The 16,300-nt window shown below is 42.0% G+C and overlaps 1 protein-coding gene across 1 annotated transcript in view; it reads left to right on the top strand.

Moving 5' to 3' along the window:
- Nucleotides 1–16,300, top strand: part of npffr1l2 (neuropeptide FF receptor 1 like 2) — a 107,534-nt gene that overhangs the window by 56,226 nt on the left and 35,008 nt on the right. Inside the window, exon 3 of the mRNA XM_082555968.1 lies at nt 5,946–6,306. Within this exon, the coding sequence (XP_082412094.1) occupies nt 5,964–6,306 (343 nt within the window). The 5' untranslated portion in view covers nt 5,946–5,963. The remainder of the gene's footprint in view (nt 1–5,945; nt 6,307–16,300) is intronic.

Raw genomic sequence — 16,300 nt, 5'->3', positions numbered from 1 at the left:
CTTTAAACTTCACAATTTACTCTGCTTTTTCTATCAGCAGTCACATCATCAATAAACATGAGCAACTCTGTTCCACTGGCATCCAGACATGCCCACGATCTCTAGACCTGGATAGCTGCTCTAAGGACACAACTAAAAGAAGAATACTTCTTTCATCTTTCAGGCCTTTCAGTGTTTCTAAGCTTGCCATTACATTCCTTGTTTCTAGGATTGTCTCTATATCGCTGATTTGACCACGCTGCCCATGTGGAGAAACATATTTTCTTTATATGTTTTATAGTTTCATTTTTGTTTCTTCATCTTTTTATCTTACCTAGGTGAGAGTATTAGTAAGCGTAAACATTCCACCTGCTTGTCTGTTATAAATTGTGCAAACGTGCTTTCTTCATCGACGTGTTTCTTTCAGCTAGAATTTACATAAAGAACTGCTGACTGCATGTCGCCACACTGGGCTGATTTGAAGATGAGTGTATTCATGCTCAGCAGTAAGATGCATATTCAGACCCAGCTTACAGAGACAGAAATCAAGTGCTTGATACAAGAACAGAGTAAAGATACACGCCTCAGTGTTCATACAGTACGTCTTAGGTTTAGGCTTTGTTTGCCAGGTTGTATGACAATATCAGTTTCCATAATAAGGTACCAATCAAAATAGTTTCGGACAATTAGAGGCATAACTTTTTCAGATTGTTGTCATATCGTATAGGTCAAGGTCACAGTGGCTTTACATCAAATGCTTTTTGGCTGTACCTCAGGAATACTCAAATTGTGACAATGTCTGAAAGGATAAAATTACAAAGTGATGACATTTAAATGCAAAAGGTCAACTTCATTGTGACATAAACGCTTTCTTAACCATTGCTCAAAGACAAAATTCTGAAACAAAGCGGGCAGATTGTGACCACACGGCACATTTCGTCAAATACTGACCTGCTGGGGAGTCTTCCTCCAGCCCCAGTCAGGTTAAGAAAGAGAAAAGAGTAGCTTCTCTGCTGTTTGTCCTTTCCTTGCTGTTTTCACTCCACTGTGGTTTGCGTGGTTTTAAGAAAATGTACAGGGCATGGAGAAGAAAATGGTTGTCTCAAATTCAGCAGGAACAGTCTGAAAATTATAGTGGTTGGTTTATTATAAACAAGGAACAAAGAAATGAATGGCAGCTGCAGGGAGTCCTCAGGTTTCATTGTGTTCCCTTCAGGCTTTTGTGCCAGAAGAGCATGTTTGAGATTGAGGGAAAAGACAGGAGAAAAATTTTAGCCACACCTACATAACGAAGCTTCGGTAGGAAATTGTCTTTTAATATGAGGTGTGTATTCACTAATTTAAGCTTCCACCAAATGTTATCCATCCCTGTCACGATTTGAGTTTTGTTTAATGTGATCTCATGTTCTTTCTTGTATCTGAGATGTGTTATGAGTGTAGTTAAGTTTCATGTGTTTACTCCTGCTGCAGTCATCTGCTATGTGATAAGCATGGATGTAGACCAGGTGAGCTGTTCATGGGAAGTGAACTTATTATGCCAGCACAAAGTGAGGCAGAACAGCATGTGAAGATTAGGCTGAAAGCAGGTGCAGGCGGGATTCCTACAGTCTTTGTTCAGTACCGTGCTGACGAAAGGAAATGCCTATCCACCCACCACCATGCACCTGTGGTGCCCTCCAATAATTGCTAAAACATACAAACTTATGTATTACACTAATACAGTATTTGCTTAGTGTCCGTGGTGCAGCAGAACTCAGTTTCATAGCAGGGACATGGATACTCATTCTGTGTCTGCCTGTAATCAAATTCTAGAAAAACAGCTTCAGCGTCAGCTCCAATATCGCAATAAACCTCCGTCAGTCCAGTGAGATTTATGTATGTATTTATGTATTTTTATAACTCTTTCTTTCTGTTAGATTTCACTGGCTTTGTTTCTCAGTTGCGTGATGCGTTGCTTTTTAAGATCTTTTGGCATTCTCTTTGTCAGACAGGTTCTATTTCGGATAGGATTTATTGTCTCAACTTGTCTAGAAATAATCGGGCCTGAGTGTGGTTAGTGAAACTGATCTCAGCTTTCCGAAAAATACGGTTAAAGCTTCATAATTTAACATATAGGTATGACAACTATGCAAAAAATGTAGAAAGAAAGAAAGAAAGAAAGAAAGAAAGAAAGAAAGAAAGAAAGAAAGAAAGAAAGAAAGAAAGAAAGAAAGAAAGAAAGAAAGAAAAGAAAAGAAAAGAAAACCAGGAAGGAGGGAAATACGTTTTCACAGCACTGTATGCTATTGTATATACCACCTGCATGCAATAATCCTGTAAGAATGAGTTGTTGTTTTTTTCAAAGGGCAGACAAAGACACTAAAGGGTGATGAAAGGAAGGGTGGATACATGTAATATTTTGGAATCATTCATTACTTTGGCTTTTATCTTTACAGTCAACAAGCAGCAGCCTGGGTAGCAACCAACAAAAATGATTGTATCACAAGGTTAGAGCTCTTTGTCAGACATTACTTACAGTCTGCACAATTTTTAACAGTATATACTGCTGTGGTGAGTTTATACTTGACTTTCTGCTTGGCTGTCACCTAAGGATTTACATCCCTAATAAGCAGAAGGAGTCTCAGTGTCTGTTTAACGTCTCCCATTACAATGGCCTGTGTGTGTGGAGTATAAGGCCCATCTGTAGTGCAGATGCATACAAGTGAGAAAGTGACACTACTCTTACTAATGTGATATGATTGAAATATGTGATTAATACATGAGAAAAGAAATCTGCCACCACAGAGTGTACCTTAGGTAAATAACTGTCAGGGTTTCTGGGTCATTGACCCAGTATTTTCAGTTCATGTTCACTGTTTATCTTCTGCCTGTTCCTCTTCCTGTTTTATTGTGTTAGCTTGGGTCTGTGTGCATTATGTTCAGTCCTCTTCCCATTTATCATTAGTTCATTATGTTCAGCTGTTCACTCACCTGTCTCCGATCGTTGTCATTGTTAGTCATGTATTTAAGCCCTCTGTTCCCTTCAGCCCTTGTCGTGTCATTGATGTACATGTGATGGTATGATGTTGTTCCTGTCGCGTGTTCAGTTCAGTCAGCCAGTTAGTCTACCAGTCCATTAAGTTCAGCCAGCCATCCTGTCATCTTTTGTCTCCGTTTCCAATAAACCTCATTCTGCACCAAGAGTCCTGCTTGTGGGTCATCTCTTCCTCACCTCTGCACACGACCCCTGACAATAACTTTCACAACCTGAAAATTAAAACTCTTTAAGAGGTGTAATCTAATCTCCTTTGTTTCGCTTGAATATTTTCTAAATTTAAAGATATTAGAGATACAAAACTTAACTTAAAGACATAAATGAAAGCCTCAAAAGAAAAATTTTATATTTTTAAACATGCGCCTTATTTTGCCATCTTACTGGGCTTAAAAAATGCTTTAAATCAGCACAATGGTTATGACGAGTAAGAGTAACCCGCATGGAAATTGCCCTCGTCAAGGTAAAATTCTTTGTTTTTGGCAGAGACATTCGCAGATTATATTCTACAGAAGTCTGGGACTACATTTAATGGTGCCTGTCATGCTACTGTGTATACTGGAGCACTTTTCATCAGGAAAATGTGCTTTTCATGTAGGATCTAGCCCCCTAGTTAATTGGCAGCAGACACTACTTACTGCAAACAACAACGTTTCCAGGTTCAGCACTAGCCTGTCTCTGAAAGCTTTAAGAAGGGTAGTCATTGTGTTGCCACAGTGTGAAGATAAATCACATCACACATCCAAAACAAAGAAACACATAAGTGTGTGATTATTAAAATAAATGTCACAATGTGACAGCCATGCTCATGACTTACTGTGCTCCTAGAACTGTTTATGCAAAAACAGACCACCTCCTTAGGATGCCAGAATATTTTACACTTCCTTTTTCTTTATGTTGGTTATTGATGAGGTATGGTGGGACTTTATGCAAATAATTTATCAGCATGCTCAACAACACAGTAAGACAAAGTATTGCACAAGATTGTACAGCTGCTTGGTGTCAATTATGTTGTTCATTCTACAAAATGCATTCAGAGGGAACAGGGTGTATCTAAGGTCTCAATCAACACTTTTGTAGCAACAGAAAGCCTGAGGTTTCAAGGTCTTTTGGAAAGGAAGTATAAATCCTTTTTTAGTTTATGGCTTAGGAAAAGGAGAGGCTAGTTCATTACCATGATGATAGGAAAAGCTCTGTGAAACGCATCTGACAAAGCAACTAGATTTAGCTATTCTTGGCCAGCCTTGAGGAAATGATGCTCCAAGCGTTGTGTATTTGAATTTCCAGTGTTTGTGCATCTGTACACTCCATTCGCTAACACATGGGTCTGGGTACTGCTGGCAGGTTTTTGGTCTCTGCAGAGATTGGTACTTTTTGACATTTTGTAAATATACAAAATTGGTGTTGTCAGCCAAGTTTGACATCCTCCCCCATTAAATGCATTCATTCAACACTCTGCTCTCATCTACCAAAAGGCTTGTCACTGAAGTCCCTGTCAACAAAAACCATCACAGCGGCAGCTTGTGTAAATTATTACAACGTGGCAGAATGTTGGAGGCATAACTCATAATTAACTTTTGCTGAAGAACCACAGCCTTAGCATTCTGTTTGAGGACGTCGTCTAATCCCACACCCCGTCTTCCACTTTTTTTTGTTCGTCTTCCCATACTGGTGTACTTCATCTATTAATGAGCTGTTTATTTACTGCCATTGAGATTGACATTCAGTAACTTGCCTAAGGACATAATGAACTGGTGCATACTTGTTTGAAAGACTAAAGCCATCCAAATCTCTTGTTTTATAAAATCTTGTAATTTACAGTCACGTCCAATAAATTTCACACCAGCGTTTGCTGACAGATTTTTGACTCTGACTCTGTTTTAGACAAGTTTATGTTCACTGATATTTTACCTAAAAAAAAAGCGGCCGCGAGGAAGGCGGCGGCGGCCACTGAGCAGGTCTGGTCACAGACATATCACCACATGCCCTATTTGGGTTATTTGCGTGCTCCTTTAATTAACGCGATAATGTCTGCTGCAATCAAAACCCGGTAACGTGCCAGCAAAGCAGCTGCTGCCTAAGCTGATTTGTCTTTCTTGCCAACTTACTTTACATGTATTTAACAGTTAATGATCGACAAAATCTGGAAACCTTGTGGGATTTGAAATGTGCCCTAATCCTCAGTTAGCCTGTTTCATCCGTTCCATCTGCCTGATTATGTTTTGCAATCACAAACCTCTAGATTTTGCTTCTTTGGCAACTTTCAAAATAAATGTCTACTCGGATGTCCAGCAGCACAAATGGACATTTGTTTACATTACAGGTTTTCTTTCAATTGTTTACCTTTTTTCTCCAAATTGGTCTATTTTCACTGAAATACACTTCCTGTAGCTGCAAGGATTTTTGGACAGTGGCACTTCTTGTATTTTTGCTTCTATACATTTACCACAATGGCTTTTAAATCAAATACTCAAGATGACACTGAAGTGCAGACATTCAACTTTACTTCAAAGAGCTTTACAAAAGTATCACACTCAGTGCTTTTGAATTGAATTAATTGAAATTTTTATACACTGTTGACAGGGGATTTCTAAAAACCACCCTGTAATTCTTCAGCTAAGACACCTGAGTTAGAAAACACAAAGACTGCAGTCGTTTTTTACACGCGTGGGAAGCAACGAATGCACCTTGCGAACTTTTATTTTATACATGTGCATGTGTGTGTGTGTGTGTGTGTGTGTGATATATGCAACACTTTAAATTAACCGGTTTTAGTGATGCTTGCATCATTGGAGAAGATGAACCCCTGCCAATGTACTGTTGCAGCTGGTAATGAAGAGTTGTCATATGTCTGAACAAAGCCTGCAACACCTCTTCTTCTCTTTGTTCTAACTTAAATTTTTCTCTGCTTATTGCCATTTTATTTCCTCTGCAGTGTTGACTGATATCAAGGATGGATATTCTGGACGTTGTGGACGAAGACGAGATGGCACTTGAGGGATCAAACATTACATCCATCGTTTTAAACACCAGCCTAGATGGTGTATCCAATGTCACCAACATTACCTTTTTCCCTTACTATCAGCACTCTCTGTATGTGGCTGCCATCTACACCCTGGCTTACTCCTTCATCTTTCTGCTGTGTATGGTGGGTAACATCCTGGTGTGTCTCATCGTACTGGAAAACCGTCGTATGCGCACGGTCACCAACCTCTTCATCCTCAACCTGGCTATCAGTGACCTGCTGGTGGGGATCTTCTGCATCCCTACAACACTGGTGGACAACCTCATCACAGGTAATACTGAGCTTGTGACTAATGTACATGCAGTCGTATCATTGTTAATTTGGACCTGAGTGCAGATGTGCATTTCAATTCAGTGCAATGTACCATTTGGATGCATAGCATAATCTCAGAGTATTCCAATAAGCAAATGGGTCATTCCATTTTAAATCACAGGCCTTATTCTCGATCTTCTCTGATTTGCAAAAGAGTTTGAACATATAGCTAATACATATGAAGCTAAAATTTTAGCTTTATATGTTTACTTGATTTGAAAAATACTCAGCTGACCAACATTTCAGGCCTTTTTTTCCACACAACAATGTCTGAGGCAATGTTTGAAAGTAATTTTCATTGGTCTTTCTTACAATCAAAATTCTATGATTTAGAGCAGATTAATTTTAAAAAAATATCTCGATGTTACTAGTGAAAATTTCTGAAAAGTACAGTTATACAGTGGTCCCTCGTTTATCGCGGGAGTTACGTTCTAAAAATAACCCGTAAGTGCCTTTGATGGTGCAAAATGTTTCATTGACATTGTTGGGTTTGTTGGGAAGAAAACTTACAAACATACAGTACAGCACTTCAGAGTCGCACTGCTAGCGATCAAAGATTTATGTAAATTTGAGAAGCTGAATGCATTCTGTACTGTACTGTACAGGAGAGACGGCATGAGATTGACTGACAATGGTCTACGGCCAAAAGGACGCAGAACACAATGTGCTGTAAAAACAAAACAAAAAAACAAAAAACATGCAAAATTGCACAAAAAAAAAATGAGTGAAACAGCGAGGCCGTTATAGCGGTCCCTTGTTATAGCGAGGGACCGCTGTATTTGCAATTTTGTGAAATAATACTATACATCATTCAGAAATTGTCTTTAGTTGTCATCACACACAAAAAAATGAGTACATGCATCAAAACGTTTACCCATCTGGAACAACCCTGACATCTTACAACACAATAATATGACAAACGTCGCAGATTAGGGTTGTTAAGGAATTAAATACTTGGAACGTATATTCAAAGTAATAGACTTTTATCCATTTGGCAGAAGAATATTAGAATATGAGATTAACCAGAATAGATTTTTATACTATCAATAGTTTAATAAAAGAGTTTAAAAAAAGGCATTTAAGCAAAATCAAGTCAAACTACAAACAGGTGTGGTGCAATTCCTTAATTTCAAAACCCCCACATTACTGTCTAAAAGATACAGAACACTCAAAAATAGATGAATCAATATCCCTTCTATTGTGAAATCTATCAGTCAACTTCTGGCCTCAGAAATGCTTAAAAACCTTTAAAATGACCTATCTACAATTAATTCAATACAGAATCCTGCATAGAGTCAGGTCAGTGGTTGTCCAGGATTGGTTTTGTGTCATCTAACACCTGCTCACATGGTCAAAGCAATTTGCCTACAATTACATCCACCCTCTGTCTCTGGTGGAGGCGACAAATAAAGTTTACTCCTGTTTGAGTAACATTTGCAGTCCCTAACTGTTTCAGAAAATCACGGAGTTTTCATGTCTTCCACTTTCACCCAGTAGGAAGGGGACTGTGTGCCACAGGAAGTCTCGGTCTAAATGGTAGATTCTGAAATAGAGAAGGCTTTCAGTAGCTGCCGTGCACGGCCCACTTTATAACAACTCTATATGAGCAATGGTCTGGAGATACAGGTGTCAGTGGCGAAAAGCTTAAACAGCTGTGCTGCTGTGATAACAGGATGCAGCAGTCAGAGAAGTCGCATCAAATCTGTCGTGCACTCTCTGGAAAAAGTGATGTTGTCCTTGAAAACCAGAATCCTGTAAACAATACTGTCATCTTTTTAGTTCACTGAAGCAAAAACTTTACATGAAAATACCGTCACACTTTCTAATCCTTAATATCTCTTTTTTATTACCAAGAAATGTGGTGACATTTTACCTGATTTAAAAAAAAAAAAAAGGGAAAAAAGAACAAACTGTGAAAACATAATTTTCCTTACTCTGCTTACTTTAGAAAATATTCACAGAGGACACATAACAAGTAAGATTGAATAACTCATACAAGTGATAACAATATATGACCTCCAATCACATTCCCTGGATGCCATGCTCACTTTTCTTAGTCCTCACACAAACAGACAGGATGTTCAAGTGTCAGCAATAATGATTTCACAGCATTACTGCAGGTGCTGGCATTCATCGACTTTAATTAAGTTATGTTATCTTTATAAAAAGAAAGAGAGCCAAAGGAATGTCAGGCGTTGTGTGGAGGCGAGGAAGAAGGAACCCAAACGCAGGACTCGCAGGTAGGTGAAGACTGGTGAAGGTTTATTATAAGGAGTGGATGAACAGAGGGTAAATGGACACTGACTGGCTGGATCACTGAATGGCTGACTGAACTGCGAGAACACACGAGAAGGACAACATCACACGAACATCAATGACACGACAAAGAACTGGTGAAACCGAGGAACTTAAATACACAGGTTGAATGATGGCAATGATTGGAAACAGGTGAGTACAGGGCTGAACATAATCTGACTAATGACACAAGAGACAAGCTGACACGGGGAAAACAAAACAGGAAGTGAGAACATTGATGTGGCAACATAACCTAAATGTGACAAAACTGAAAACACTGGGTCACCGACCCAGGAACCCTGACAGTACCCCCCCCCCTTCAAAGGCCGGCACCCGACGGCCAAAAGAGAAAAAGACCAGAACAGGGCGAGCGGAGGGGGCCCTGGACGGAGGGACGGAGTCCACATAGAGACAGTTCAGGTGGGCGGCCGCGAGGAAGGCGGCGGCGGTCACTGAGCGGTTCCGGTGGACCAGGCGAAGCCGAAGCTGGACCAGGCGAAGCTGAAGCTTAAGCTGAGGCTGGACCAGGCGAAGCAGAAGCTTAAGCTGAGGCTGGACCAGGCGACGGCATGGGAGCCGGGGGTGACGGAGCAACAGCTGTAGAGACAGCGGGTGCGGAAACCTCTGACTGGAGACAGGCAGGGCCAGCGGGCCGGGCCAGCGGGCGCGGAAACCCCTGGCTGAGGAGCGGGAGAGCTCGCAGCTGGCTCTGGATGCTGTGGCTGCAGGTCAGGGAACTGAACAGGATGGTGAATGAGTAACTGGACTACAGAAGACTGGACTACAGACGGCGGGAGAATGGGTGACTGAGCTACAGGCGGCCGGACGGGAGGCGACTGGACTGACTGGACGGGAGGCGACTGGACTGACTGGACGGGAGACTGAACTGGAGGGGACTGGAGGACAGGAGACTGAACTAGAGTAGACTGGAGGACAGGCGGAGACTGAACTAGAGTAGACTGGAGGACAGGCGGAGACTGAACTACAGGCGACTGGAGGACAGGAGGAGACTGGACTACAGGGGACTGGAGGGCAGGAGGAGACTGGACTACAGGGGACTGGAGGGCAGGAGACTGGACTACAGGGGACTGGAGTAAAGGCTGAACAGCAGGTGAGTGAACTGACTGGACTGAGGAGACTAATGGATAAACAGAGGTCGGTGAGGATATGGCTGAGCTGAGGTTGGTACGGCTAATGGCTGAGCTAAAGACTGAGCTAGTGAGGGGGATAAAGCTGTAGCTTGGGCTAGTAAGGCTGGTGCCTGAGCAGGGGACAGGTCAGCTAGCCTAACTAGAGATAGTGCTAGGGCATGGAAAGCTGAGTGAGGAGATGGACGGGCTGGCGAATTAGCAGGTGGACAGGTTAGCTCTTCCGTGCCTCCGGAGTGTGAGGGCGCTTACTGGAGAGCCTCAGCCGAGCCTCTAGGGGGGTCAGGTCGGATCCTGGCCACCCTCAGCCTGGGCGCTGGGATAGGCGCGGGAGGTGGCTGGACACCAGTCACCCCCACCTGAGAAACAGGAACGGGTGTGGAGGTAGACTGGGTCGCAGCTGCCCTCCTCCTGGGAGCTGGCACTGGTGTGGGTATAGGCTGACTGACGGGAGTGGAGATAATGACTGGGTGAGTGATACTGACAGGTTTGGGTGCATGAGTATTTTTAACAGTGGCCGGAGCTGATGAAACCGGAACAGGCTGACAGGTGGACCAAGGAGCAGACTCAGATAAAACGGTCCTAGAGTGAGCAGGCCTAGGGTTTGCATACACACGGACTGTAACAGATTTATCGGAGATTGCTCTGGCCTTTCTGCCATCACCATTTACAGTCTTTAGTTGAATAGTCTCCGGAGGTGTTGAAGTGCGGGGATTGTCCTTAATGAATCCCAGCTCAGAGGGAGCAGAGCAGAAAAAGTCTTCCCAGTCCAGTCCACTCCCCATGAATCAGAAGTGTACTGTGCGTTTTAAGGGAGTAATCAGATGAAGGGTGTTGCTGAAAATGGTCCACATTATGGCGGCGTGTGCGCCGCTTTCTCCGGGAAGAGGAAGCGGCCGGGGTAAACAGCTGAGCCTCTGGCGCGGTAGCCTCCGTTGAGCCAAGGTGGGAGGCGTAGCCGCTGTGCCGTGGCAAAGGTGGAGGTCCAGCGAATGAGGCGGCGGGTGTGTGAGCGAGGAGCGGAGCGGCGAGAGAGGGAGCGGCCGAAGCCCGGCGTGAAACGTCCACTCTCCGCAGCAAATGCTCCGGTGCAGGTGAGGCAGCAGGTGGGGGAACGCGGCATCTCCGAGGCCCGCCCAGAGCCAGGCGAGTCCCCTCGAAGACGTGCTCTCTCTCCGTGAAGAGCCGCTGTTTTCCCCTGAGCTCCTCTGCCCAACGGGAAAGTGCTGCCTCCTGCCGCTCGTAGAGGTCCGAGTCCGCTGGGTTCCAATCGTGTCTTCGTGGCACAGGTCGTGTCATTCTGTCGTTGTGTGGAGGCGAGGAAGAAATGGTAAATGGCCTGCATTTGTATAGCGCTTTTCTAGTCCATAGGACCCCAAAGCGCTTTACACTACATTCAGTCATTCACCCATCCACACACACATTCACACACTGGCGATGGCAAGCTACATTGTAGCCACAGCTGCCCTGGGGCGCACTGACAGAGGCGAGGCTGCCGGACACAGGCGCCACCGGGCCCTCTGACCACCACCAGTAGGCAAACACGGGGTTAGTATCTTGCCCAAGGATATTTGGCATGCAGCCAGGAGGCAGCCTGGGATCGAACCACCGACCTTCTGATTAGTGGCTGACCTGCTCTGCCACCTGAGCTACAGCCACCCCATGAAGGAACCCAAACGCAGGACTCGCAGGTAGGTGAAGACTGGTGAAGGTTTATTATAAGGGGTGGATGAACAGAGGGTGAACGAACACTGACTGGCTGGATCACTGAATGGCTGACTGAACTGAGAGAACACACGGGAAGGACAACATCACACGAACATCAATGACACGACAAAGAACTGGTGAAACCGAGGAACTTAAATACACAGGTTGAATGATGGCAATGATTGGAAACAGGTGAGTACAGGGCTGAACATAATCTGACTAATGAGAGACAAGAGACAAGCTGACACGGGGAAAAAAACAGGAAGTGAGAACATTGATGTGGCAACATAACCTAAATGTGACAAAACTGAAAACACTGGGTCACCGACCCAGGAACCCTGACAAGGAAGCTGCATGAAGCCCATAATTATCCTCTTAATTCAGATAATTGCAACAAAAGATGCAAACTGCAGAATGTCATTGATAGGTTTGTAGCATAAATCTATTTGCTGGAACGTTAAGGACAATTTAATTACACAGCAAAGCAAGACACGAGTAGGCAAATTTCTTTATGTTTCTCGTGCACAGGAGAGAACTGGACAAATGCCGTCCCTTCGCTTGACCCCGTAACACTACTCTTTTATTGAGGTTACATGAATATACATAGGTTCATTAACATATGACGTTTACATACAAACAAAGAGTACTTTGCCTGTGCGTTGTGTAAGTATGTGTGTGCGTGTGCGTGTGTGGGGTCAAGATGTGACCCTGTGAAGACTCCCCAAAGCTGGTGCCAGGAGTCTAGCGGTCCATCTAAACAAAAGGCTCTTAGCCTAAAACTGACATAGCTACGTTTATCCTACCATAAAACAATAAGACAAGGTACGACCTCTCCCATGCTCCCAGGATGTAGGTGTGAATGCCAGAACACTCTGGAATGCACACAAAGCCTTTGCAGACTATTAAGGATCACACATCCTATCACTACACAATCGATTATACACCTCTAAGCATATATGGTTAAATATTTCTAAGCATAAATGACAATAAACAATACAAATCTAACAGTCATCAGTCGTCATTACAGTGCCTAACAAAGCCTGTAACTGTGAGAGCTGACTGAGACGTATTTCATGCTTTGCACATTTACTGTATTAGCCAAAATCTAATTTTTTAGTCATCTGATATTATATTGCTTCTTAGTGCTAATACAAATCCACACACTGCATCTTCAGTATGATCAGGAAAGAACTGAACAGAGGGAGCATGTTTTGTGTGTTTGATAAATCACAAAAACATCAAAGTTCTGTTCCTGATTTCAGAATACATAAGCCAAAAACAACATTCCCAAAATCCTATTAGTCATCTTTGTTGACTGACAGACACAAAGACATAAACCAATATAATAAATCAATGACTGCTGCACTCAAGGGCTGTTTCAAGGCAAAACAACAACACCCAGTTTCACAGCAAACAGTTTCCATCGTATCTTCAGTCAGCTGCAGCAGACATTCCCAGTCACCAACTCATCAGCACATCAGCCTGTTGGACAAAATTTCTATCCTCAAACTTTCACCACTGATATTTACAGGATGTCTTTGATCGATATGTGAAACAGGCAGGGTATATTGCTTGCACAACATCAACAAATGCCTAGTAAAGACCTAAAGAGAATTCCTAGAATAACACCACACAAGTTCAAATGGAAAAACTCATGCTGGATATCTATACTGATATGGGCTGGGTAATGTCTTAGGGATGAAGGGATGTCACACTGTTTGATGGAAATTAAAATTATCAACCTACAGAGGGCTGAATTCAGAGAAAGACAGAAATTCAGAGTGAAAAAATGAAACATTGGGCTTGTTCATGCTACTGAAATTTTACTCAGTAGTTTGTATGTGTGCTTGTATACATGCCTGAAAACGTTGGAGCATTATCATAATGAGATGACAGATGGTGTCAAAGAGGATCTGCTTGCATATTTGAACCAGGGCATCACTGAGCTACTTGACGGTGCCAGATAGAGCGAAACTAAATGTCCAAGAGGTGCTCTGTTGGATTTATGTCAGGCAACATTCCAGTCCTGCCGATGTGTTAAGGACCTTCTAAAGCCTTGTCCAGGTCTCCAGGAGTAGCTGGCTGTCTCCTAGAATCTCCTCCAAGCACTTAAGATGGTGCTGAGAGATACAGCAAACCTACTGATAATGTATTTGCTGGAATTTTGTATTGTGTCACATGTTAATGTACCATCCCAGGAGTTGGGCTACCTGCACATCCTCTACTTAACTCACCAGATCAATATCCCAGAAGTTTAACAGACCTGTTGCTATGCTCTGATTTAAAAAGTGTTTCTTTCACACTGAGAACACTTCCAGCTGTGTTGCTTCCTGAATAGAAGTACCCCTTAATGTTGAGACAGAACAAATTTGAGATGTGAATGTGATGCAAATCGCAGTTACATGAGTACTTCTTGAAGATTAATTTTACGAATAGCTTCAGTGGTTTGGATTTGCTTGTACTCATCTGACAGATAAATTGTGTTAACATGTTTCTTATGTTGGAATGAGGCAAAGTTCGATTATTCAGTTTGTCAATAATTCACAGTACATTTAAAAATCACTACATACTGTAGCAGCCAATCGGAAAGCATGAAGACAAGGTATCACCACATTATGGCTCTAATATGAAAAGGTAAATTGTTCCAGTTTAGTGGAGCTTTAGTGCAATTTATTGTTTTAATTCATCCAGCCACACATACACGCAAAAAACAAGAGCTAATCCAAGTTCCTAACTTGATAATTTGTGAAAAAAGGTTCAAGGACACTATTGAAAAACGTAAACAAGGGCAACTGAAAGTTGAATACATCAGGTATCTTTTTACATTTAGAAATTTAAATTGAAACTATTTTTCTGTCATTGGACTCATTTGTCATTTGCACCATACTGCATGACTCTACGAATGACTGATGTCTAGCTAAATGAAACCAACGATTAAAAAGAAAAATCTCTTTCAGTTCACTTTCAATGCTCTTTTTCTTTCATGAAACCGACCGTGAACTACTACTGGTAAAGTTTTTCAGCCGGTTGACAGTTTTTGCTTGACTAAAGAAATATGTGTTTAATTTGATTTCCTCATTTTTAATAGAATCTGTGGGTAACAATTCATTTTTTTAGGAAATTCAAAATTATCTTAAGATAGGCTTATGTTCTTAAATTGTTAATTCAGAAAAAATACCTTAATATATAATTAAATAACTAAAAAACAAGCCTATTGGTTTTTAGTGCTCTTTCTGATACAAGTCTCTTCTGTTCTGTCAGTGAAGGCTCTGTGGGATCCAATTGGAAACAAACAGGAGGCAGTAATTGTTAAAGTTGTGTGTACACATGCATGCGCAGTGTTGGGAAGGTTACTTTTAAAATGTATTCCATTACAGATTACAGAATACATGCCCCAAAATGTATTCTGTAACGTATTCCGTTACGTTACTCAATGACAGTAACGTATTCTGAATACTTTGGATTACTTAATATATTATCATGCTTTTTACAACTACGTGAATGTACTATTGCTGTGTGATTTACCATTACTGAAGGTCCGCGGCTCCGAACCTTAGTAAAGGGACCTCTGACTAATACGGCCGAAAAATAGCTTTACTTTGTTGTGTGGGTCAACTTTTCTTGGGAGAGACAGAGAGAGGCGTTGAAAGGCTGCTCCAACGGAACTTATTGTTTTCGGAGGAAAACACGAACACATTGTACAGTCGAGTCTTAATAGCTTACTTACAACTGGGCTCCTCAGGCACTCTTCTTGGCTGCAGTGGTTATTATTATATTTACATGCTTCCAGCTCCCGTTTTTTCTCGATGACTGCTCGTACCTTTCCATTATCCTTTTTTCTCCCACCTCTTGCTCACAGACACATAACGGGTATGGCAGTCCATTCTCCCTGCAACACGGACTACACTGCCCATAAGGCTACATTCTTTAGAGCTATGCTTGTAGCATTCTGCCTGTTAGCTTAGCACAACAACAACAACAAAAAGGTGCTCTCTCACCCAGGAAACACAGTAGCGAGAGAGAGAGAGGGCGTCGCCCTGTAACCATGGCAACCGTAACGCTGCCGCCTGGAACAACAGAACGTAGCTGTCAAACAAAACCCAAACAGTCCTGACCCGCCACAATATGAAACAGGAAAGTACCGCAGTGTAATCCATTTATTTCAACAAAGTAACTGTATTCTGAATACCACCTTTTTAAACGGTAACTGTAACGGAATACAGTTACTCATATTTTGTATTCTAAATACGTAACAGCGGTACATGTATTCCGTTACTCCCCAACACTGTACGTGCGTGATGAACCATGGAGCAAAAGTAATATTAATTCAAGAATACATTGAGAGTAAATCTTGATTGTATTTTCAGTGCAATGTGCACAAAATAAAAACAAAAAGAACCCAGCTGTATTTTGATGGAGCACTCTTTGATGGCATTTCTCATTTTTCATTTTCAGAAAATATTTACTTTTATTTTGCTTTAACCAGAACTTCAGCCTGTGCCCGCCGGGCTTTCTCACACTCTTTTTTTATGCACATTTGCGCCTATCTTAAACTGTTTATTTCTAACCATATAGTCTACATAAACATAAAATTGTAGCAGGTGAAATATCACATCATCACTTATATCTGCCTTAGAGCACTGTGCTCTATGCAGTCTCTGTAGATTCTGTTCCTATATCATGTAAAAAGGACTAATTAATTACATTGCATCATTTCCTTCAATGAAATATGTCTTCATTACTTCATAACTCACTGTTAACACAGTATTTCTATATTAAAGTAGTATTAAAGTGATCATAGCA

The sequence above is a fragment of the Aulonocara stuartgranti genome, assembly GCF_965226115.1.
Source record: "Aulonocara stuartgranti genome assembly, chromosome: 12".
Classification (NCBI taxonomy): Eukaryota; Metazoa; Chordata; class Actinopteri; order Cichliformes; family Cichlidae; genus Aulonocara; species Aulonocara stuartgranti.
This window is presented reverse-complemented; position numbering and strand designations above follow the sequence as displayed.